General features: G+C 38.9%; 1 protein-coding gene and 1 long non-coding RNA gene across 4 annotated transcripts in view; both read left to right on the top strand.

The window, feature by feature from the left end:
• Positions 1-13,056, top strand: part of HSD17B3 (hydroxysteroid 17-beta dehydrogenase 3) — a 28,086-nt gene extending 15,030 nt beyond the window's left edge. Inside the window, exons 5-13 of one of the 3 annotated variants that reach the window (XM_084503157.1) lie at positions 3,993-4,100; positions 4,825-4,892; positions 6,026-6,061; positions 8,724-8,758; positions 9,779-9,860; positions 11,565-11,630; positions 11,945-12,094; positions 12,488-12,599; positions 12,958-13,056. In XM_084503157.1, the coding sequence (XP_084359283.1) occupies positions 3,993-4,100; positions 4,825-4,892; positions 6,026-6,061; positions 8,724-8,758; positions 9,779-9,860; positions 11,565-11,630; positions 11,945-12,094; positions 12,488-12,598 (656 nt within the window). In that variant the 3' untranslated portion in view covers position 12,599; positions 12,958-13,056. The other 2 variants (XM_084503156.1, XM_084503158.1) reach the window with 2 other exon arrangements.
• Positions 13,057-16,502: 3,446 nt separating this feature from the next.
• LOC311427539 lies at positions 16,503-22,492 on the top strand. Its single transcript, XR_014687412.1, has 2 exons — positions 16,503-16,596; positions 21,308-22,492. It is a non-coding gene; the product is annotated as an uncharacterized lncRNA (long non-coding RNA).
• Positions 22,493-25,470: the final 2,978 nt, after the last annotated feature.

The following is a 25,470-nucleotide window of genomic DNA, read 5'->3' as shown; positions in this document are numbered from 1 at the left end:
AGGATGGCTTTTCCAGAGCATGAGATAAAAGATAAAAAGTAAGTCTTGTGAGGGCAGATGGAGATATCCACTGCACCAGATATACTGCTTATTTAATATGTTTACTGTTGTGGTTGTAAAGCCATCGATCAGGAGATTAGATATGATGGAATGCTATTGGATGTACTCCTTCTTATTTGTCTTCTTACACTTCCTAAGCAAGCTGTACAAAGAAAGCTAGATCCTGATAGAGAAGTTATAACCCTAGAATTGGTTTATAAGACCAGGGCCTGTAGTTGTTCAGCTGTTAAATCATGCCAAACAACAACTACAAAAAGACACCTCTGTAACACATTAATATATTAGCCACAAAAAGATATCTATCTATCTATCTATCTATCTATCTATCTATCTATCTATACATGTAGATATATACATATATATATTTATAGATATGAAGAAACAAGTTTGCATTTAAAGAAAGAAAGTGTTTGATCCTCAGAATGCAGTTGGAAGTACAGCTACATCATCTGAGACTGCTGAACATACAGGTTATGAATTTGGATTTATTGATTAGGTGAGTAGTTTATCAGACTTTCCCTGCAGAAATCACATCTGCTGCTTTAGAACAAAGCAGCAAAAAAAACCTCACTCCCACTAAGTCTGGTAAAGGTGCTAGCTGTGTCTAGCTGTCCCCAGTACTACACTGTGTCCTTCACCTCTCCTTCCAGAGCTGGCTGCAATAGCTAAGCAGGTAATAAGCTGAGATCACTGAGGGTTTTTATTAGCAAAAAAAAAACCTCCCTTGGCACATCCTTCCTTCTCCATTAAAGGTGGTTAAGCATACCTGTTTTGTCTTGCTGATCACTTGGGGTAAAGCGTGACTGCTTAAGGCTGATTTCCCAATGCACACTACTACTGCTACATAACAGAGCACCTCAGGGCCTTGACCAATATTTCTGAGTGCTCTACTGACTAATAGTAATTCCCAAGGCTTTTTTTCTTTGTTGCTCACTGAGTTCATGTTCTCTTGTATCTTCTATCATCTATTGCAGTTCTATTTTTATCTTAATTCTCTTTGTTTCTTCTCTGTTTTCCTGTTATTTTTGAAACTGAGGTTTATTATATTTCTGAGGAGATACATTTCTTTAAAAGACAATCAAAATGTAGCCAGAAATGTAGCCAGAGCTTGAAATTTATAATTTTACAGAACTTCTAATATTTCTCCCGTCATATTTTTTTAGCTTCTTTTTGTTGTTTAAGTAACATCTTGTTTTGCTCTTCTCTCTGCAAATTTCTGCTGAACATGAAGCCTGAATGCTTCTATTGCATGTTCAGATTTTGTTATAGCACTTCAAAAGTGTCTCCTATTGCTACACAGATCAATTTGTGTGTAACTCAGGTATTCATTTTGCTACCTTGGGTTTCCTGAAGATCTTCCTAACTCTCCAAACAGAAAGGGAGAGTTTCTGGCAGCCTTCATGTTCTAACCAACTTCATGCTTCTGCCAGATTTATTCTCTTCTTAGTAAATTTCAAGAGGCAGCGTGTTATCCTATCTGACAAGTAGGATTCCCAAGTGGTCTGAGGTCAGAAGGAGTTAGATGATGTTTAGTTAGTTTAATGATACATTTTGTAACACATCAGATGAAACAATACAACTCAGGTTTTTAATTTTCCTGTTTTTTTTTTTTTTTTTTTTTTTTTTCTCTATCTCTTTTTTTTTTTTTTTTTTTTTTTAAGGGAATAACCTATTCTGATGTTTAAAAACCTAGGTTCTTTGCTTCTGGCACATTTAGGACTTTGAAAAAGAGTTGGAGTAGTTTTGGTCTTCAAAGACTAATGTAAATCTTTGTCACAGAGAGGGAGATACAGAAGATACTTGGAAAATATTTTTTGTCTTTCTCCTATATAGACTTGTTATCATTTCCTAAAGAGCTATCCCTGGATAATTCATTTATAAGCATGATAGATTTATTTTATTTATTTATTTTATATATATATATGTGTTGCTTTATTCTTAAGTGAGACAGAGTAAAGCCATCTGGAGTACTTTGTTTGTTGGCTGTGAGTGCTGGTTGCAGCAGTGCATTTGTGTGCAGACAAGGGGATGCAGAGAAAGGCCAAATGGTTTGTTTGATCCTAATTTTTATGCTGCCGTAGTTTTGGCTGCCCTTCTTGTTGCCCGCAAGAAAGATGGCCACAGCATCACTACACTTCTGAAGACCATCTTGTTTTGTTTATAGAGCTCTTCAATCATCAGGTCACCGTAGGTGTCTGCTCCAGCTGTTGCTCTGTTCTTTCTCTTCACTCCATTTACACTCACAATGTCCTTATTCTTTGTAGCTGCACCGTTCCCCCAGTTTGGGTCTACTAGGGGGTCATTTGCCACTAGAGTTGCTTTTATAGGTTGAAGGTTCAAAGGGTGTTTCATCCTTTTCATGCACACAACTGCAGCTTGGAAAGAAGGCAAGAGAAAGGGCATTGCGTCCTCCTTGCCCCTGTCATGGAGACAGATGTCCTTGAAAATCACACAGAAGATGCAGCCTGCTTTTCACATCTGGAGTCGGAGCATCTGCTGTTTCCTCAGACTGATTCTGTTGCTTTGGTAGTGTGAGGTGTTTGAGACTTGCAGTACATTGAGGGGCAAGGAGGGATCAGCCTGGGAATGGCATCCCTTTAATCCATCCTCTAATGCAGGCCCAGTGTGGCTGCAAACTGGCTTGCTGGACTCAAAGTCCAAACGGGCTTCCTGCCAGGCTCGCTGGCCCAAGGTGTTCTGAGGCCTTTTCCTAAATCTGAACGGACACAGAGAGGTGAGGCACGACTTGAGAGTAAAAATTGGTGAGCAATTCCTATTCAAAGGAGCACTCTCTGTTGCCTATATGACAAAACCAAGCTCCAAGCAAATTCGGGCAGTTTCCCAAGCAAGACTCAAAGCAGATTTTCTGCCATACATGTTCACCTGAATTCCTCCTGGTGCTTGAAGTGAGTCTGCAACCCGATCATCTAATGACATTTCCAAGATTCACTTGTCACTTTTTTCAGCAAACTTCATCTGGATTTCAGGTTGCCCATAAAACTTGAAAGCAGGTTTAGTAGCAAGAATTTACAATGTGAACAACTAGTTAGAAAAGACCTTACTGGGCCCCTTTGAAGGAGAACCTTGCCTTTAAAAATGAGTAAATAAGAGCCTCTACCTCTTTTCCTCATGAAACTTCGTTGAAAATATGGACAGTAATAAATCAACTGCTGAGAAAAATGGTAATGTACAGCTGGGCTCCACTCCTGCATAGCAATGATACTGGAAAAATCATACACATTTCCCTTTCCCTTCTGTGTAAATTGACCTTGCAAAATTTAAGCTCCAACTTCCTTTAAACGTCTTTTAGTCCAGCAACATCCTAAGATTCAGTCCACAAAGGTGCAAAAGTAGAAACAGGAGAGGAATTGGGAGAAAAAGATGCAGAAAATATGGCATCACAAGTCCTCTTCTCCCCTCCTCCTACAAGACAAAAATGAGTGTTGCTTGTTAAAATGTTCATCTCATATATGAAAACACTTTAAAACAATTCTGCAAAACTGTGCTTATGTCAAGGATCTGGCACCCACATTCACTTGTCTAATGTATGCTGACAGTGTTCTTTTATAAATATTATGACAACCAGGGGAAGAAGTTCTATATTGTTTATTTCCTCCCCACCATCCCCCCCCTTTTTTTTTTCCTCTTGCTGAAGGACTAAATGCTGTTTAGATTTTGTGAGGGAATTTCCATTGATTTCAGGGCATAAATTCATCCTATTTCCCAGGATATTTCCCCAAAACCAACAGTAACCAGTGAGAGTGTTTTGCTTGTGTTGCAATTCTTTTAAAAAACAGAAAGTTGAAAAAAAATCTAAGTGGGAATTATTAAATGATATATCTCATTATCGCTCTTATTACTGAATTACAGTTCTCCCTCTCTCCGGGTAAACACAAAGGAATGTTATATTTTTTTTTTCTTCTTAATTTCAGAGCAGGCCACAGGTCAAAAGGTGAAGGTTATACAAGCTGATTTCACTAAAAATTCAGTATACGAGAACATTGAAAAAGGTCTGCAAGGCTTGGAAATTGGTGTTTTGGGTGAGTCATTAAGGTCTGTTAATTAAAGAGTGTTTTATGGCTGCAGTGCATTAAGCAGAGAATTGTATAAATGATGTGTGTCATAACAACTTGTTGGCCAACATGTGAAACCAAGCACACAACTGCCTAACGCATTTAGCATTAATTATCTCCAACAAGTTTTAAAAGTGAATTAAGATTCTCCAAGCATTTCCCATTTCTCTGTATAGTGGCTTCTTTTACTGTGAAACCTTTTCTGCCACTTCATGTGCAACACCCAGCTTGTGGAGTGACTGCTTCCCTCTTTGGCCTCAAGGAATCCATTTTCTCTGTGGGTTGTTTTACAGCTGTGTGCAATTCTCATATTCAATCTGAAACAAACCTGTGGCTAATGCTAATTGGTATGATCCACATAGAAAAAAAGAAATATATATATATATATATTGGTTAACAAAATTATCCTTTTAGTAGTGAAACAAACAAGCAGAACAACAACAGAAGAAACAAACAACCCCCCTAAACTGTACAGCAGATTGTTTTTTTGTTCCCTGTAGTCTATACCAACCAGTACTGATGACTTCATTAAGAGTAAAACTTGATGCTTGCTGAACGAACGCTGATGAAGCAGCATTTCTGTTCATGTACAGCTTAAAAACTCAGTCTTGAGGAGAAGCCATTTGTTTAACTATCTGAACTGCGCACTTTATCCAGATGTGGTTCTTATCATTATATTTCCTTTGATTAGTTAACAATGTTGGAATGCTTCATAATCCTCTCCCGTGCCGTTTCCTTAATGCACCAGACGTAGACGAGGTAGGATTACTCCATGGTTTTCTATTTCCAATATAACAATTATGCACCGTAATTCTTCTTAACAAGGGACAGATTCTGTCCCTACTACAATCAGTGGATATTTAAGTGTTCAGTTGTGTGGGAAAACTACTAGGCCTGATGGAGCATCTCCTGATGTGTTTTTAATGTTCAGAAGAGCTTGCACAAGAAAAAGAATGGTATAGTTTAACTAAATTGCCGCAGACACCTAGCAATATAAGAGCTGGCCTGGCCACAGCAGAGATCAGCAGCCTCTCTGTCTCACTGCTCTTACGTAATGTCATGGGGGCCAGCCAGAGCATTTCTGTTATTAGTATAAAAAGTTATTTCTTTGAGACACTGTTGATTTGATCTGTGGGAAAATAAAAAAATAAACCTTGCTTAAACATGGTTTACTTTGGGGGGAGGGATTAATTTACACACTTAGAACAGTTTGACAGAATTGTGGACTTGATTCTTTGCCTTATTGTTGTTTACCCGTACAGTATTAACCACGAAATAAACAGCTTCCAAGTGTATTTCTTGCTAAACCTTGCCCCAGGATCCATTCAGTCAATTTGTCAACAACTGTTACAAACCAGAGATCCCCATGCTGGCTCTTCCCGCAGTGTCACAGCGATGTGATGGCACCTCTGCTGCTGCTACAGCTTGTGTTTGCCTGCTGGCTGTGGGATGATACCTCTACACGGCAGTGCTTATGGTGTGTAGATGGCTTGTTAAAATGGTGCTATTTCTGCCAATGGGAGCCTGGCATCTTTGTAATTTGGGTGTCCTTTGGTATGCATCTAGCTAGGTTTGCTGGTACAGCCACTTCTGGGACACCACGATCCCAGGTTTTGCCATGTCCAAAGACTTGTCTGCTTGTCTGGGCAAAACAGAATGCACTTAATCAAAGGGATGCAAGGCAGATTTGGATGTCATGATTAGTAAAAATAAACAAACAAATAAATAAATTCACTCCTCACCTGCCTGTGAGTATCTTACATAATAGGTACAGTGAAAAGCCAAGGCAACCCTGCTTTGTAAGGAACTTGGAATTGCTAGCTTTGCTATCTAGATAAGCCACACACTCTCTGGGGTTATCTATGAACTTTGTGTTTTCTTGTTTCCTGTAGAACCTTGTCAACTGCAACATTATTTCTGCTACAAAGGTATGTGCCACACACATGGCAAGTCTGTAACTTATTTCATTAGAAAAAAATTAGTCCCACAGAAGAGTGACTGATTAATTTTCCTGATTAATTTCATTCAGTTTATCCAGAAAGGTATTTTTTTTTCGGCTGTAAAGTCAGCATTATTTTAAGGACCCTTTTGGATTCTACTGCCTACAAAATATTTTGATCAGTTGATTGGGAATGTTTTAACACTGTTTCTTGGTTGATGCACATCATTAAAATGTAGCTGAAACATTTTGTAAAAACATGACAATTTTGGTAAAGAGAAGATTTGTTTCAAAACCAAAATCTACAAGGCAGGAAGGTTTATAGTACTGTACTTTTTGTACTGTACATGCATTTTTAACAGACAAAAAACATTTTTCTATCAGTGTAGGAGAGAAACTTCAGGAGTTGACTCCCAATTCAGGATTGTTACCTCTTGGAGTTAATTTTGGTTGGCTACTTCCCTTACAAGAACAGTTAATATTTCATGCTTTGAAATTCCTATTGCTCTACTGTTTGCAAGCAGCATGTTAACATGAACAAGAGCAGAACAAGAGCTTTGTAGTTCATCTCAACCTTGGCAAATATCTTTCTAAACATGACATGAAAATTATCAACAGATGCTCCCCTTTCTTTGACTAGTAAACTTTACCTCCCAGATTTGTAGTGCTGCTTGATGACTTCAGATAATAGATCATGTAATATCAATCAGTTTAAACAAATTATTTTATAAACTAGTTTGGTGGACTTTCCACTCCTAAGTTTTATTCCATTTATTTGTTGAAAGAAGATTGCAATATCTGAATATTGAGTATATATGCCTCACAAACCCAGCCAAAAGTTTTGTACCTTTGCAGTCTGGATCCAAGGTGTCCTCCACTTACCACTTCAAGCCTTATAGGTGCCACAAAATCGATATCTTCCACTTCCTCAAGGCTTGGTGATACAGCTACAACCTTAGTGTTACAACCACTTGGTGATTCCATTCCCTTAGTGTTCCAACCATTCCATTTTCATTTCTTCACAATAATTCACCTTCCACCAAAACACAAAGAAGAAATCATGCTCCTCACCACTGTTGCTCGTGGCTTGGTCCCAATCATCATTAATTTCACACCCACTGCCTCATCCCTGACTTGACTGCTGGTAGGGTGCTGCTCGTCTCTTCTTGCAGTAGGATGCCTGATACTCCTGTATCCCACAGATATCAGTGGGATTTTCAGCACTGAGAAAAGGCAGGAACTTTTCCTGTGTTTTCCACTTTAATTGGAAATTCTTCTTCACTCAATTTAATGTGACCCATGCTGTCACCCTTTCTGAAAATGAAGCTTGCAAAACCAGCCCTGCTTCTACAGTCCTGTTGTGCATGAGGACACTACTGGGAAAAAAAAAAAAAAAAAAAAAAAAAAAGTGAATCAACAAGGACTGAATTAAGTTGCATCATTCAAGAACTGAACTAAATGATATATTTCATTTTCTTTTTGTTACAGCCCTTGACAAGTTAGGTCACAGTCTTATCCTGTGAAGATTCATACATCACGTATGTTTATAAAGAATCAATAGTATGAGTATGAATTCCCTAGGGAGTTAGGCTTAATATCAAGAATAATCTTCAAATTAACAGGCAGCAGGTAATTTCTTACCTAAAAATGGACTTAATTGCACTTCAAAAATTGAAAGAATTATTCTATTTGTTGTGAAAATTGAAATGCATGTTTAAATAATTATAATCAAAAATGGTCCTAGAGCTCTTCTGGTAGCCGGAAAGGAGAGAGGGGAGGAGAGAGGGGAGGAGGGAGGAGAGGAGAGGAGAGGAGAGGAGAGGAGAGGAGAGGAGAGGAGAGGAGAGGAGAGGAGAGGAGAGGAGAGGAGAGGAGAGGAGAGGAGAGGAGAGGAGAGGAGAGGAGAGGAGAGGAGAGGAGAGGAGAGGAGAGGAGAGGAGAGGAGAGGAGAGGAGAGGAGAGGAGAGGAGAGGAGAGGAGAGGAGAGGAGAGGAGAGGAGAGGAGAGGAGAGGAGAGGAGAGGAGAGGAGAGGAGAGGAGAGGAGAGGAGAGGAGAGGAGAGGAGAGGAGAGGAGAGGAGAGGAGAGGAGAGGAGAGGAGAGGAGAGGAGAGGAGAGGAGAGGAGAGGAGAGGAGAGGAGAGGAGAGGAGAGGAGAGGAGAGGAGAGGAGAGGAGAGGAGAGGAGAGGAGAGGAGAGGAGAGGAGAGGAGAGGAGAGGAGAGGAGAGGAGAGGAGAGGAGAGGAGAGGAGAGAGATTTTATTTTCATGATTTTCTGCTATTTCTAATCCAGGTAGAGAGAGAAGCAAAAAATCAAAAAAAAAGTATGGAGTTTACTTTTTCCTTACAGTTATGATTCAATACCAAAGATTTATAAAATTCAGATACTGTTAAAAACTTTAGATAAGCATAAAGTTTTCATTGCCTAAGAGACTAACCTTTGAAATTTTTGACAGTTCAACTGATTGACAGTCCATTAGCTTTTCAAAAATATTGTCCAAAACTTTGAATGTTCCAAATTTTAGCTATTTGAACTGTACCTGAATGTCTGAGGCTTAAGCAAATAGGAAACTGTGAATAAAACAAGATGAATGAAAAAATGTAATTGGAATGAGGGAGATTTATTATAATTCTTAACATACTTGTCTTACAGATGACACAAATAATTTTGAAGCAAATGGAACCAAGGTAATTTTTTTTTCAGAACTTTCAATTTGTTTTAGTTGCTGCCTCCACTTTATGCAGTGTTAGTTGTGCTTTTTCATTATCAACTTCTGCACTTTATGGTATGACAATCAGTAAGATTTACTTCTGGTGCTGTTAGTTCTGTGCAAATAAATGACAGGAAGTGCTACAAGTTTTTGGTCAATTGTAGAATGAGACAGAGAATATAAAATTTTGGTCTGTTTGCAGCAAAAACATGCAGATGTTGCAGAAATAAAATGGCATGTGATGAGTCTAATTAGGCAAGCAACTATATTTGAATATATTGTCATATTTTTCCAGAAGAGGTAGCCATGCTTGGAATATTACTTTTAAAGCCCTGGAAATACCTGTATTTCCTCCGAGAGGTTAATTCCGCTCTGTAATCCCTTTTGTCCTTTTAACACAATGTGATTATAGACACATCCTTAAACCAGAAGTTAATGTTTTAAAATGAAATTTCTAGAAAACATTAACTACTACATTTTAGAGGACAGTACATGCTTTTTGTTTTGGCAACAAAATAAGCTCTCACTGTTTAATTGTTTTGTTTTGTTTTGTTTTTCCTGGTTGTTGTGGAATAAATTGGTTTTAGTGATTTTTTACAGGGAGTTGTGAATAGGGAAACTAAAACAACAGATGCATGGAACAGGAAAAAGAATGTGCTGGCTAATGAGCAAAGGGGACCTACCAATTACTTAGGAGCATAAAATCTTTCCTCTGATGGCAAATTTTGCTCTGTTAGATGTACAATAGCATATAAAACATTCCTATGGTTCTGACTGCACTAGGCATTTAAGTTTCACTTATGCCATTATTCTTAGCTGCATTAGACTTAATTGCACCTAAAAAAATTAATAATAACAAACAAATAAAAAAAGGGTCTTTTGAGAGTGTAGTCTACAGTATTATAAGAGAACTCTGCCTTTTGGGGGAAAATGTTGAATTCCACTTACGCAGATTTTTACTCTAATGCTGTATGTAACTATTTAAATTCAATTTCAGACAGAAGGGTCTTATTCTAAATCTGTCCTCTGGTCTGGGTACTTTTCCCTGTCCATTATACACAATGTACTCAGCTTCTAAGGTAAGTCTTTCACATTGCTTTATGAAGAACTCTTCTTCAAGTGTTTCCCCAAAAATTTATATCAGCAATACAGGGCTGGGTTTTCAGTTGACATAAATGTATTGTTCCACTGAAATAAGGGAGTGATGTGAATTAGCACTAGCTGAGAACCAAGAGTAGGTATGCAAATGAAATCCAGCTGAAGGTATGTCTCATCTTAGGAACATTTTTGCTGTTAATTAAATTGTGTTATACCAGTGCTCACAGTCTGTCCTAACTGAGGGAACTGGTGACTTTTACTGGACTAGCTTAGCTAGCTTGCTTGAAACTGTAGATACATGGCAGTGTTAGATTTTGCTTATGGAGTCAAGAATAAAAACCCTCATAGCTGGCTGGTGAGTTTCCTCACTTCCTAGATTTCACTTTAAAATAAAATTTTTGAGTTGAAACCCCAGACCTTACCAAAGTGAAAAGTTCCTGATTTTCACTGAAACTCCAAAAAATGATCTACTCAGATCAGGTTTATTTCAAATTCTAACAATATTTGCTTGAACATAGCTGAAGTTCAGCTTGGTAAGAAAAACTAGTTTTTCTTGGTAAGAAATTCTAGTTTTCCATTTCCTCTTTCTCATTTTAACATAAGTTTCTCATTACTCAAAACTTGAACTACATTCAAGCCAGTCAATTTTTGTTCCTTAGAAAAGTTTAGTTAATATTATTTCTAAGTGATATGGTATATTAGTTTTTCTATTTGGACTTTTTTTTTTTTTTTTTTTTTTTTTTTGAGAATTTGCTACCTTTATTTCTGAGTACTTTTTAAATCGACTAATTCTGTCAGTGCCCTGAAAGGAAGCTATTTTACTTGTCAGCATATTGTTGTATCATGCAATATCATGAAGCTATTAGTGTTTAAATTGCAAGGCCTCAGCCTGAGGAAACAACCTCAGTTTTTCTGCTTAATATAGCTTTTATACTTGTAATTACAAAGGAGGGATTCAATGTTGTCAAGTTTCAGAATATTTCTAAAATCAATCCTTATATAAGAAAGTCATCTTATACAATGTAAGTTAGTATATGTGTAATCTTCGTGATGTGAAGAAAAATTTAGAAAGATAAACCCTGAAGGCTGAATCTGAAAATAGACAAACAAACAAACAAACAACTGCTCAAATATTATTTTGCAAATTATATTTATAGGCTATGATCATTTATATTTATAGGCTATGATCATTTATATTTATAGGCTATACTTCAAGGTATACCTTGAAGGCATGAGTTGTATTTCACTCCCATTTTTACTGCAAGAAAAACTGCCTTGTAAACCTTGGAGTAGGAGGGTAGATATCAGCCAGAGATGACAACCACATGCAAGAGAGCTAATATTATAGGACTCAGATATTTTTATCTCTTGCATTTTTATAAATATGACAAATATTTCAATCCAGTCTGCAGTAATACTTACCTGTTTGATGTCTGGCTTGGGCCCATGCCATACTCCATCTTCCCTCATGCAGGTAGTCAATCTATTTGCTAATCTATAGCTAATGTGGAACAGCAAAAAATGCATCTTGAAAAGATAATTTCTAGGTTTTTCAACACTCTCTGTGCTTGGTTGCATGATTCTTGTTCATTTTTTGTTAAGGACTCTGTATGAACATATTTGCAGGTGTATGTGAAAGTACATAGTTTCCTATGCTAATGTTATTTCATTTTACTTTATTCTAGGCTTTTATATGCACTTTCTCCAAAGCACTACAAGCAGAGTACAGGGCAAAGGGAATTATCATACAGGTGGTACTATATCTCGCCACACTTGTCTTTGTTTCAACTACTTTTTCAAAAATTATCTGGGGTGCCTAAACTTGTGTCTTGCAGGCTTTCTTGGCGAAGTGTTGAGTGACCCTATCAAAGCTTTCTCTTCTCTCTATATGCAGCTATAAACATTTTTCCTTATTTCACTACAGTACCTTTATGCATTCCATATAGTCCCTTAATCCATTGGAACTATTTTTTATAATTAGTCCAATGCAGTGAAATTCCTCAATGTAAATGGCCTTATGTGAATATTTGATGACATTGCACTGCTATTATGTTTCTTATTTTAGGTAGTGGCTCCTTATGGTGTTTCTACTCCAATGACCATGCACCAAAAACCTGGTCTTATTACAAAGACGGCAGAAGAGTTTGTTAGTGAATCTCTGGATTATGTTACTTTTGGAGATGAGATTTTTGGATGTTTGGCCCATGAAATACTGGTAATTGAATTTGACAGTTTGTAAATGGGTCCCCAAAACTGATTCAAGGCTATCTGGACTCAGTAGGTTCTTCTGACTGATTCTGGAATCCTCAAGGTTGGATTTCCTTAGGATAACATGCTAATAAAATAAATATGTACGTATGGCAGCTGTTAATGATGAGCATAAAAGTACAGGGAAGAGAACGGATCTACTGATAACTGAGAGGAAGATCTACTGATAACTGGGAGGAATGAGCATTTCTCTCTAAGAGAAACATTCGTACTAAAAGTATAAAGGAAAAGTTTTTGCATTTAATGTTTTCTATGACCTTTCTAAACACTTGGTTAATTTCTTTCAAGAGGTTTCTGTAACCCATTGTCTTCCTATTGTTGTTATTTGATTATTCTAAAGGCCTGTGTCCTGCGGCTCATTCCTTTATGGGTATTCCACAGTGACCGCCTTCAAGAAGCAGTCCTGCATCTGTTCACCAGTTATCTGAAGAAAAGGTGGAGGAAGCCCTGATGTAATTTTCTTTCTTCCTTTTTTTTTTTTTTTTTTTTTTTAAGATGTGCAATGGAAAACCCCAGCAGGATACATTTTACTGTGGCTCTGTGTGTGAATGTGGAAGGAATCAAATCAGTTGGAGGCATAACTCTACCCAAATCACCAATCCAGTGATCAGTGACTGGATCCAATGTATCTATTAACCAAAATAATTACTGTCCCTTTCCAGCAATTTCTGGCCTTTAGATAGATTCTAAGAAATGCTGCTCTTATTTTGATATAAGTTTGGAGATATTTATGCTTATTTGTTGTTCACAAATAAAACAATAATTTGCTTTATTCCCAAATTTATTCAGAATGTGTTTTGATGTTTTCAGAGAGTGTTTTGTGCCTTTGGTTTCTTCTGAAAAGACAAGGAAATTTCCAGGAGGAAGGGGAAAAAAAAAAAAAGAAAAAAAAAAAAAAAGGAGAAACTTTACAGATATAACGTACACACTGGAACTTTGGAAATCTGCAGTCATAAAAAATGTGTTACTGAACAGAGGCTACGAATGACTTAGTCCTCTGCAACATCTGATATGGGCTGCAAACGCAGAAGCATAGGCAAAAGGTAGGCAGTAATTCTACATTTCTGGATGGATCCAGAAGGCAAATCTTTTGATTGCAAATACCTACTCATTCAGATGTACTTCTGTTTGTAATAAATCAGGAGTTTTTATGCATCTTCTCATTTTAAATGTTTATTTTACTTCTGCTTTCCAAGGAACTTTTCCCCTAAACCTGCATTTGGATAGCAAATGCTTTGCTAATAAAAATAAGCATATTTTGGTGTTTGACCAAATTATGAGGATGAGTCTTTGTAATCTTTGACATACAGGAAGGAGAGGAATCACTAAATGTATCCTACTGGGTCCAGAAATTTCTGTATGCTGCATTCAGCCTAGTAACAAATCTAGGCAACACCACATAGACTTATGATACAATATCATATGGTCCTAACTTTCTGCACATGCCTCCTATGATTGTTGCTGTAATTTTCACAAAGAATGACTAAGGATTACACTGAAATATTTGAACTAATATAATGAAAATAATGATATATACTATTATAAATACTTTTCCTGCAGTACAAACAGATTTGATCATAAAAAATCACCTTCTTCAAATGGGTGAAGGGAAGGGGGACCCTTGCCAAGTCTTTCCATTGAGTTCAATTAAACTTCTCATATATTTGTGTTCTTTCATGTAAGAATTGAGAATGAAGGGAGGTCACTTGCAGACCAGTCCTAAACACAGCATTAAAAAAGACATGTTTATCCCCTAAAATTGTGAAATTTTAATATACTGCAAATATTCTATATTTTTGCTGTTGTTGTTTTGAAACTTTGAAAATAACATGTTAAATGCTTTCTCTATGGCCCCCAAATAAAAGAAAACAAAGCATTTAAGATATTTAAGATATATATAAGATTATATAAGATAAAATATTTAAGATATTTAAGAGGATAAGCTCCAATTTGTACATAATGACATGAATCTAGAGTTCGGTACTTTAATGAAGACAAAAATAAATGTATATCTTGATAAAACTATGTCAGTGTCAACATTATCCTCTTCTTGAGATGAGATTTGGAATGAACTTTTTGACTGTGCTGCAAATGAAATCCTGTCTTTGAGCCAGACTCTTGAAGGACAGTAGAAAATGTGTCAAGATGTGGGAGCACTGTAATGTTGTGGTAGCAATGTGTGCCTGGGAGGTCATCCCTGTTAGAAACCTTTATTTATAGTTCCCCTGAGACAAAATACCTGCAGTTATATCTGCAGGAGATAAAGCTTAATAAATGTCATCTCTAAATATCATGTTCCAAGAAGATGTTTTGCCTAATAGTTTTAATGGTCTGTAAGTGGAAGCTTTAGCTTCTACTTTCTGCATGTGGAAGTGTATATATCAAGATTGTTTTGCTGGTTTTTAAGACAGGAGTGAAAGAGACATTCCTTTTGGTATTGTTAATCATCATTAGAAATAAAAGCAGAGGACAAAGTTTTTAAAAAAACAGTTCTGTGGTTCAGGAGTAAGAGTTTCACTGATTCTTAGAGTATGAAATTAGTTCAGCCTTTTCAAAATGTTTTTTACTTTATTTCTCATAGGTTGTGTCTAGTCTTAAAATGACAAGATTCTGTTCTTTGGAAAAGGAAGTAATTTCTTTCTATGATAGTAGAATTATTATTATTATTATTATTATTATTATTATTGTTGTTGTTGTTGTTTTGTTGTTGTTGTTGTTATTGTTATTATTATTATTATTATTAAAAACACCTTTTGTGTTTTATGTCCACTGTATCTCATACCCTTTTTAATTAAACAGCCTCTTATTTCTGTATGGTCTCTTGTATTTTCTGGCTTTGTATAAAATACTTCTTCAAATAAAAATACTACTGAATAGTACCACCCAAAGTAGAAAACATCAGGAAGTGAAAGTGGGACATCTGTTCTAGACATTTCATCGTCGCTGATTTGAAAAAGAAGGAATAGGAATGGTTTGTTCATCACTTCATAAAGACTGTGTTTTCCAGTGATTAAACTGTATCCTCCTAAGTGTGATATTTGTGCAGCTGTTCAGCAAATAAGTATTGACTATAATGTATGATAAATATTACATGTGGGCCAAGAGCTGAAGTCCCTGAGAGAAATGTTGATTCAATAAGAGGCCTGAGTGTGGAATGCAGGGGCTGTGCTTACCATTGGTATAAGTGCTCTGTCCCCATGGATGTATATAGCATGAAATGCAGCACACCTATTCTCTCCTTGCCTCTCCACTCTAAATATTCATGAGTCAATGCCTATGGGCAGCTCTTCACATGTTTGCTTTATGCATGTGAGTAGTCCCAGAGGGGTGAAGGGACTCCTGCAGATAAGTGGCTGTGTCTGCTCTGCTCACATCAGTGGGAGTCATTTTACAAATTTCATGGCAGCAGTGACAATTCCTGAAGACTCTCCTGCCTGCAGCTTGGCCTGCTAGCACCTAGTAGAGCTACACGCTCCCTCATGTTATCTTGGGTTTTCACCTTAGTTACCTAACCCAGGTTAAAGAACACCTTTTTACCCTCTACACAATGATAAAAAATCTGTATGTTTGCCATGGGAAACAAATAACAGCTTATCTGATATACAGGGACACTCATAATATATTGTAGCATTGGCACAGTCAGAGGTTAGTAATCAACACAGACTCAGTTTCCAAGGCTTAAAAGTCTTGTAATCCATGACAAGTGACATTTCCATATTTCTTGTCTCAGTTTTGTTTATGCTTGTGCATGCCATGTGAGTCATGCAGGCTGTTGCTGAAGTTGAGCAATCGGCTCAGCGCAGATTTGTTTCTCTTGAGGAACAGGAGGATCTTGTTACTTGCTGCTCTTGCGTGGCCACTCTATTAGAGAAGCCATGTTTTGACCTTTGGGCTCGTTATTTCGTGTAACGTGAGGCTGGGATCTTGCTGACTTGCAGTCTTTGGGCCTTCTTCCCTCACAGTGCATTCGTTAACTACCCATGCCTGAGCCTGGGGGAGTAGCAGTTGTGTCTTCTGCTGTATTTTGTAGGCCACCTGTCTCCTCTGAGTGTTGACCAAACACCACAAAAGATGTGTCAGCTGCTCTTGCTGACAAACTTGGCCCTGGTTGACGGAGAAACAGAAAGTGGGGCAAAAAGGTAAAGCTTTTCACAGCCTGGGGAGTCAGGGGAAGAACTGCAGCCTGGCCTTTCTGCTTCCTCCACAGCAGCACCTGTGTTTTGTATTTGTGATAAAGTATAATAGTAATGCCTCCAGCTGCTGCATTCTACACTGACAGAGTAGCTCTCCAAGGACTTTACAAGAGAGCTCAGTGTTGCTCCTGTTTTACAGAGCAGGAAGAGGTGTGGGGAGGCAAAACAGCACATCCCAGCATTTAGTCAGGAGGAGGAGGATCCCAAGGAGGATCCCAGCCCCAGATGTGGGGGTTATGCTTCAAGTCCACAGGGGGTGAGTAATGGGAAGCCTCCATGTTTCATGCTTCCTTCAGCTGGAAGCCACCTAGCTGGCCCTGTGCCCTGCAGGCCACCACAGCCACAGGACAGGCCTCCTGGTACACCTATACCTGGTGTCTGCCCAACACCTGATTTTGTCTCAGGCTGTGGCTGTGTGGTAGAAAAATGCCATAAAAACAGCCTGTAGACCCCATTGCCACAGGCGCAGTCAAAGGAACAGGCTGCCAACAGCCTCAGCCCCCTCAGTCCGGGTGTCTTCATGGTGTAAGCCCCGTGGCTATGGCTGCAAAGAGGGCAAGGAGACACCGCTCGGTCTGGGAGCTGAGGCAGTCACCCAGGCCCTGTGGGGTGAAGGCATTGCCTTAGTGTTAGCACAGCCTGGCAGGCCCTTCAGGAGTGTTCCTAAAAAGGGTTTCTCTGTGGGTATCCCAAAAAAGCTGAAATCCATACCAAACAATTCAGGGTTCAAGAAAAGGCCTGAGTTTACAGAAAATCAGATCTTTTTGATTTTGATTCAGGCTACTTTTAGTTATCTCAAGGACCAGCAGTCACTAAGGGCTTTGAGAGTGTAGACCAGGATAAAATTGTGGATTATGTGTTTAAATTTTGACTGATGATGATGATGATGATGATGATTATTTATGTATTTATTTATTTTTATTTTCTAGTTCCAAAATCTCTGCTGTTGAGTAAAGAGTTTCCCAGCTAAAACAGTTTACAGTCACAGGATGCAAACAGTACAGCTTTGACTCACACAGATTTTAGTCAGTGAACTAGACTCATGCTTAGGCAAAGGAGACAATCTCTCAGCAAAACAAAATTCAGTTAGTCAGTCTGCAAGGCTACTAGATTAATGAAAATAAGAACTATTCAGTGCAAGATAGCTTTTAACAATATGATGTACTCAATCAGTGGATTACATCAGAAACTGAGTCAAAGCCTTACTTTTACAAAGATTGGAGCTGCAAATCTGTCTAGACAAGCAAATTACATCAGGAGAAAAAAAAAAAAAAAAAAGGAAAAAAAAAAAAAAAAAGAAAAAACCCTCTAAACCATTGAATCCTAAAGTTGTAAACAGTCTGTTATCAAGACTGGTAACACAGACAGGGCCCTACTGTTCTCAAGGACCACCCACGATGAGAAAGAATTTGATATGGCAGCTTGCCTGAAAATTTTATTTGCTATATACTGGTATGTGGTAACAACATGAAGGAGTTGTCAGAGTGAGGAGGGCTTTGCTGAGGGAGCAGCTGATAGGATTGGCCTTGATAGTGACTGCAGTATGCACTTGAGAAAATGTCAGTTCTCCTAAAACACACAGAGAAATTGAGAGGTTGCAAATGGCATCCTTGGCAATTATACTGTGTCCTCTCATCTTTTGCTTATAACAGTACTTCAGGAACCTCAGATGAATCACAACCTGTGTGTAAAAGGCCAATATTTATTTTATTTTATTTTATTTTATTTTATTTTATTTTATTTTATTTTATTTTATTTTATTTTATTTTATTTTATTTTATTTTATTTTATTTTATTTTATTTTATTTTATTTTATTTATTTCCAAAGATCTTTCTTGTTTAAGAGCATACTTGCAGGCACTATGCATGCTCTTTAAGCCATGATAGTATATATCTTGGTACATTTGGGCTTCTGGGGGTGAAGGCAGAGTTCAATATTGCATCTAAGAGTTTTCCAAAGTGAGACAGACTATCAGTCACTGTCTGTGACTGCAGCAGAAGTGTGGCAGACATCTGGTATAAACTGCCCCTTGACATCCCTCTGCATCTCCTGGGCCAGCCATGAGACAATGAGAGCTTTCTAAACCCCATTTTCAGCCTTGGATATTGAAGCTAGGTACCTAAATCCACACTTACACAGTTAGGTCCCCATTTTAGGGTTGTATATGTGATTTACATTCAAATTTCTAGCAAGTTTGCTCAGAAAGTTGAAAAAGAGTGAACAAAATACATGTCTGACCAGTCTCCTGCTTGGAGCTTGGTGTAATTTAACCTTTCAGAAATGATTAAAAACAAGAGTAACTGAAATGTTTATATAAAACATATTTCAAACCAAAACTATCTAAACTTCTCCTGATGTTTCAAATCTAAGTGAATCTGGGCATTTGTCATGAAAAACTATAGCAAATGGACCAAAAAAGAAACAACCTGTGAAACAGCTCTGCTCTGCCCCTCCTTTTTTATTTTTATTTTTTAATTTAATTTTATTTTAGTGTGTGTGTGTGTGTGCGCGTTTTACTTTTTGGTTGCCAAGAAAGAAAGCTGAATTAAAAAAAAAAAAAAATATATATATATATATATATATATTTTAAATCTGGCTAGCATTACTGGCTACTTGCACAGTGAAGAAAAGTACAGGAAAGGCAGCCAGCCCAGGAGGGCTATTACATTCCTCTCTCCCCTTCTCTTCCTTCTGCCACTCTGCAAACTTCAGAGCTGAACGGTGCAGAGCGGAGTGGAGAGCAAGGTCAAACACAGCTTTATATGCTGAAGCCCAACTTGATAGCTTTGCTAGCACAGGGGGAGAGTGTAAAATCTACTGGAGGTAGACCCAGTATAGTCTTTACCTCCCTGAAGTACTGAGGCAATTAGGATTGTAACTACCCTACGAATATATAAAAAATACATTGGGATCTCCCATGCAAACTTTTGAAGATGCTAACGATGGGAAAATTCTGTGAGGCTGAATAATGGTGCTTGCTACTGTTTGAGATGATAAAGGCAGGCCTATTTCAGCACAAACACAGACTTTGTGACCTAGAAGAAGTTCTTGCTGCATTGTGATTGCAGTTTGTTTGTGCTGGGGAAGTGTCTCCAGTGAATAGTTCCACGGAAGTTAAATCAATGGACATCAAACTTCTGCTCACTGTCTTTGAACAGATAAGTGACCTAGGCTTTTATAGGATAAGCAACTAACAGATACAAATAATGGTAAAAATAATTTTTCATGCAAAAATACTTGGCAAGGGGAAGAAATCAAAGGCAGTATTGCTTTGACGTAGACTGAAGTGTACTTAGATGTGATACAGAGGGGAAGAGGGGATGACTCCAATGCCTGAGCTGGAGCAATAAGGGTGAAATGATCTATGCTGAGGCAGCTCTCACATAGACCCAGTTTGTGGTCAGAGGTGATCATTAATGCAAAGTGTCCCTCCTTGGAGACAAGGATGTTCACCCCACATCAGGGATACTGACACATGAAGACACTTCCATGGAAGACTTAATAACACAAGTGCAAGAAAGGCTGGTTAATATTGCTACTACTTAATGAGTTACAACATGGTAGCACTGCAAGCACAGCAAAATATAATTACAGAATCATAGAACCACAGAATGGATGAGGCTGGAAGGGACCTCTGAGGGACCTCTGAGGTTGGAAGAGATCATCTAGTCCAAGCCCCCTGCCGAGCAGGATCACCTAGAGCACATTGTGCAGGATGGCATCCAGGCAGGTTTTGAGTATCTCCAGAGGAGACTCCACAGCTTTTCTGGGTGACCTACTCCAGTGCTCTGTCACCCTCACAGTGAAGAAGTGTCCCCTTATATACAGCCGGAACCTCCTGTGCTTCAGTTTGTGCCCATTGCCTCTAGTCCTCTGGCCAGGTATAACTGAAAAGAGACTGGCGCCATCCTCTTGACACCTTTCCCCCAGATGTTTATATACATTGATGAGGTGTCCCCTCAGTCTTCTCTTTTCCAGAGAAGAGGCCCAATTCTCTCAGCTTGTCCTTGTATGAGAGCTGCTTCAGTCCTCTAATCATCTTAGTAGCCCTCTGGAGTTGCTCCAGTAGCTCCATGTCCCTCTTGTACTGGGGAGCCCAGAACTGGACACAATACTCCAGGTGAGGCCTTACCAGGGCTGAGCAGAGGGGGAGAATCACCTCCCTTGACCTGCTGGCAACACTCTTCCGAATGCACCCTAGGACACCGCTGGCCTTCTTGGCCACAAGGGCACATTGCTGAGTCTTGGTCAGCCTGCTGTCCAACCGGACTCCCAGGTCCCTAATTCTTGCCATAAAGAATGTGCAGCCCAAAGTAACTGCTTAAAGAAAAAATAAAAAATAAAAATAAAAAAGATGCAACATATAGTATTATTATAACTGCTTGAACCTTCTCAGGCTAATCCAACTTCTACTCGTGTGCCCTACTAGCAGGCACACTACTGTGATAGATCCCACACAAGTAGTGAGCTATCAGCATGGAAAGCAGGTCAAGACAAAGATTTCCAGTGACCTCAGTGGGCTTTAGCTCAATGCCTAGTGAGACAGAACAACTCTTTGCAGAAAATAAATAAATAAATAAATAAAATAAAAAATAGAGAGAGAGAGAGAGAGACATCATTTGATGAGTCTGGATGTTGTCTTTCAAACAAGGGTATAGTGGGACAAGCCAGTTTACTTAGCTACTTGGTGCTGATAGGATGCTTGAAATAGCACAAATTTATTGCACGGAAGTGCAATTTGCCTCTTACCAAATATTGAACTGCTGTTGCTGAGAGAGAAACTAAGAGAACGAAAATTCAGAGCTTAAGTACTAGTGTGGGCCAGGACCACTGATCCATTGGTTGGCCTCATCCTGGGGACAGAGCTGGGTGTGCATGTACCCTGTGGGGACAGGGCAGGTCGGGTGCTGCTCAGTCGTTGTGCCATCGTCTCGAGGCACATCTTTTCTCGTGTCCTGGAAAACAGGAAGCACGGCCCGGAGGTGGGACCTGGGAGCAGTAAATCAAGTGGCCTCGCCGCTAAGCGGCGCTGCAAGAGCACGTAACTGAAACACCAGGTGCAACACAACCAGCTTGTGCATGGAAAGTACCACCTACCTGTCGCTCAACATCTACGGAAAACGAACCTGTTCGGGAGCACGCAGAAAACAAGACTTAACAGCGAAAAGAAAGAAAACAGAAAAAAGTCGGAATTAGGAGAACAAGTTAGGTCTTTAGTTCGTATGGGCACCACTGTCTAAATAGGTTAAAAATTGTGGGGAGTCACGCAGATAACTGAGCACACACTGCCGCGCGGGGGCACTATGACCTCAAAGTAAAACCACGACAGACATTTTATCCCTTTATTTTGCTGCTTCTAACATCGTGGTAAGTTTCAGTCATTCATTTGATTTCTCCGTCCTTGAGTATATGCAATCTTCTTCTTTCTTTCTTCCCTTTTCTATTTTTTGAAGGAAGAAGAAAAGTCAAAGCCAAATCAAATGCTGTTTTCAAGAGTGTTTTTCTTGAGCAAGAGCTCAGCAAAACCCAAGTGAAGACATCAGAGCTTGCAATCTTTGCTCTGAACCCAGCTGTACACAGACCACAGCACGTTTCAGCTCCACGCTGAGCTGGAAAGTCTGGCAATCCAACACAAAATCTTGCCTTTCATACATCTCTTAACAGTGTGCCATGGCCATTAATAACTTCCAAAAGAGCCAACCAGGCATGCTCACACCAAAAGCCCACTAAGTCAACACAGTATTGAAGAAGGTTCAATGCTACAGGAGAGCATCCCATCAGAGCACACCTGGTTCTGGTTTAAGTCTGCTCTGCCTGCAGACTTCGATCTAAATCCCCTATGTTGTTCTGTTCCTATCCACAGGCTAACATATGGCTAGGAGTCAGATCATCTGACTCTTTTACAGGCTCTTATCTTTCACTGTGCTCCACACAAACAGAAATGCTTCTAGATCTTGTTCTGGGAGAGCAAACAATGGTATAAGTGACATTAAGTAAGTAAAATACCTGTTTGCCTTTGAAAATCATGAAAATGTGTTATATGTTCTTGCTGATCAAAGTTCATTATGTCACCCATTTTGTTACAGATACAGATTTGTTGTTGTATTCATTTAGTATTTACAATATATAAGGCTTTAATCTGTTGCTCAAATTTTCTAGTTTGTTCAGCTATGTTTTTTTCTTTCCTTGATCAGTAATACTTAGTGTGAAAGTGTCACAGAATGTTAATGCCACCTTTTTATTCTAGTCTGTTTTTTCACCTGCACCTCCTTTCTAATCCACTCCACTCCTCACTCCCCAGCCTACATGTATTGGCTCAGCAGCACTGGTGATTTAAAATCATACTGAACATTTCACTCGAAACAGAAAGGAAACCTCTCAAATGCTACCAGAATGGCATCCTCCCTTGTCCACAGGCAGACAAGACAGCACCTGGGCCTCCTGAAGGCACATAGGATAAAGAAAAGTAGAGAGAAGTAGGCTGAAAAAGGAATGATTATCTGCATCAGCATTAACAGCCAAAGAGAGTTCCCTGTGCAACTGCAGCTGGCCTGGAGGCAAATTCAGAGTTGCAAAGGCCTTGGAGCAAGGCTTCATGTTGTCCTCAGCAGCACAGCCAGGCTGTCACACACATATCTTTTTTCTTTTTAGCAATTTTTGTGCACACTGTGTCCTGAATCACCTTAAATTGAAAAATATAGGTCTGACTTTCCAAAAATGTAAAATGGGTTCTGAGTTGATGTGATGGTTACAAGACAAGAAACAGTTGCAACTTGAGCCAATTTAAGTCACCTGATGGCATAATATCTGATATATACATGTGAGTTGGGATTTCCTATTATTTTGTTGTAAAGCATACAGACCACCTTATCCATCTGAAGAAGTTCATTCCAGTGGTCTACAGGCAGGGAAGGTTTGCTGCAGCTAGTGATATGTTCACTTCATCTCCTGTGTTCCCTTGATCTCAGGCACATGGGTAGATCATTTTGGGAAACGGCTTCACGAACACCTTAAGTTGGTTTTGGTCTTTGGGTGGGACCACCATATGGGAAAATTAAAGCCCCTTTAAACATAAAGATACACAAAATCATTTTTTCCAAGCATGAGACCAATGCTTCACACCTTAGATCAAAGTTCTCTCTTTACTTAGTTTCTCTCTTCTCTCCTGTTTTCTGGTGACCACATGTCTTGGTCACCCATCACCTTGGTCAGAGCCTTCCACTGAAGAAAGGTTTGCATCATAGGGAAACATCCAGTGGAGTGGATGAGGTGAGAGAGAAGAGGTGGTTGGTGAGAGGAAGGAGAGACTTAGAAGAGGGAGAAGAATTGGAGCTGAGTGAAAAAGCTGCTTGGAATATGTGAGCTCTGGACATAACCTGTAGTGTGACAACATAAGGAAGAGGGCTGTGGACAAAAATATGGGAAATTTGTCACAGCTGAGGTACTAGAACAAGGAGCTAAGAGAGCAAAAGCAATAGGCATGATGATGGAAATTCACTTGTGAGGCAAATACTTAATGCCCAAGGGCATGAGGGTGGAATTTATTTATAGGGGTAACTGAAGAAACAACAGGCAAGATCATTTGTTTCTGGACTCTGTGTTTTAAAGGCAATCAAAATATATAATTTTTCAAAATCAGGCTTGTACACAGACATGCACGCATGGCACAGAGCAAGCCTGTGGAGTTGCTGTAGAAGCTCAATCCTGGCCATTCTTATTCCTAAGTGTCCTGAGACTCCTCCCTGTTGCATGGACACATGGACATGCACATGGACATGTATGACCAAAGCCCAGATCCATCCCATTTCTTCTTTCTCCTTCTCTGCAGTTAGCGTATGTTGCAAGCAAGGCTTCAGTCACATAGTGGGAAAGGGGTGGTGGTTATGTCGTCCCTTGCTGCTCTCTGCAAGAAGCTGTGTGGCCCGCCCCACTCAGCAGGTTCTCCCATGGCATGACAACTGCTGTAGTTCTGTGCTTTTGAAAAATACTGCTTTGAGATGTGAGCTTTTTCCTTTTGAAATAAATCTGTTCATCTGAGACACTGAAATGAGCTGTTTGGGTGTACAGCTCTGATAACATTAGGGCAGTTTCATGTTTCTGTCTCCTAATTTTGATAGTTTACAGTAACTTTGCTTCTAAACGCATTTCTTCTAATCACTCTTCTGGGGCTGTTTTTTTCCAGGACAATGCAGCACAGCCCATAGCCTTCAGTTTTAATTAACACTTGATTTTTTTTTTATTATTTTTTATTTTTTTAGTAAGGAAGTTATCCAGACTTTAATGACTAAAACTTCTGAAGATATTTTATATATATCACTCTTAACCACTTGCACCCAAATACAATATGTAAGTCACTCAGAATGAGTAAACAAAGCACATTCTGCTTTATTTCCAGAGCTGCAATGGTTTTGAAAAGGAGGATGTTTAATGACATATTCTGCACAAAGAAACAGCAGAAGCTCTTGGTGTCTGACACAAATGTTCGCAAAAGAGTGTCTAACTATCCTCACATGCTGATTTTATAGATCCAGACTTTAGAAGGCAGCTTTCTTCCCTGAAAGCTCCACCCACATCATAAATCAATAAATAGATCAATAAATAAAGTGACAAAATGCCTCTGCTGCTGATACACAGTAGATGCCAGTTTCTCTTCCTATTCTGTTTGGCAGATCCAAATGAATGGCACAGAGTGGGTGGCTTGTATGTTGATAATCACCTTGATTTCCAGAGCTGCCTCCATTATTAAACCATGTCGCTGATCCCATCTGGATTACAGAAACCCGTCTTGCTGATGAAATCACAGAGGATTTCAGTAAAAGCTGAATAATATTCTTTTAATACTGAATAACTCTGTGTAGACCTGGCAGTGCTTGCAACATCAGCATATGGCAAGCACATGCACAACATGTTGTACTCTGAATCTATTGTTTAAGTTTGTTTCCAGCAGTTTCAGTCCAGACAAATCCATTGCTAATAAATGAGTTGTGATGGTTTGTTGGGAGTGAAAGATGTTATAGTAGAGGAACAACTACCCCACCCCCCTGCCTTTTAGGATAACATTAAAGCAATTTTAAATAAATGTTGTACACAACATTTTTTTAGTACAAGCAGGTCTGGCAGAAAGAAAGA

Source organism: Aythya ferina (genome assembly GCF_964211825.1).
Source record: "Aythya ferina genome assembly, chromosome: Z".
Lineage (NCBI taxonomy): Eukaryota > Metazoa > Chordata > Aves > Anseriformes > Anatidae > Aythya > Aythya ferina.
This window is presented reverse-complemented; position numbering and strand designations above follow the sequence as displayed.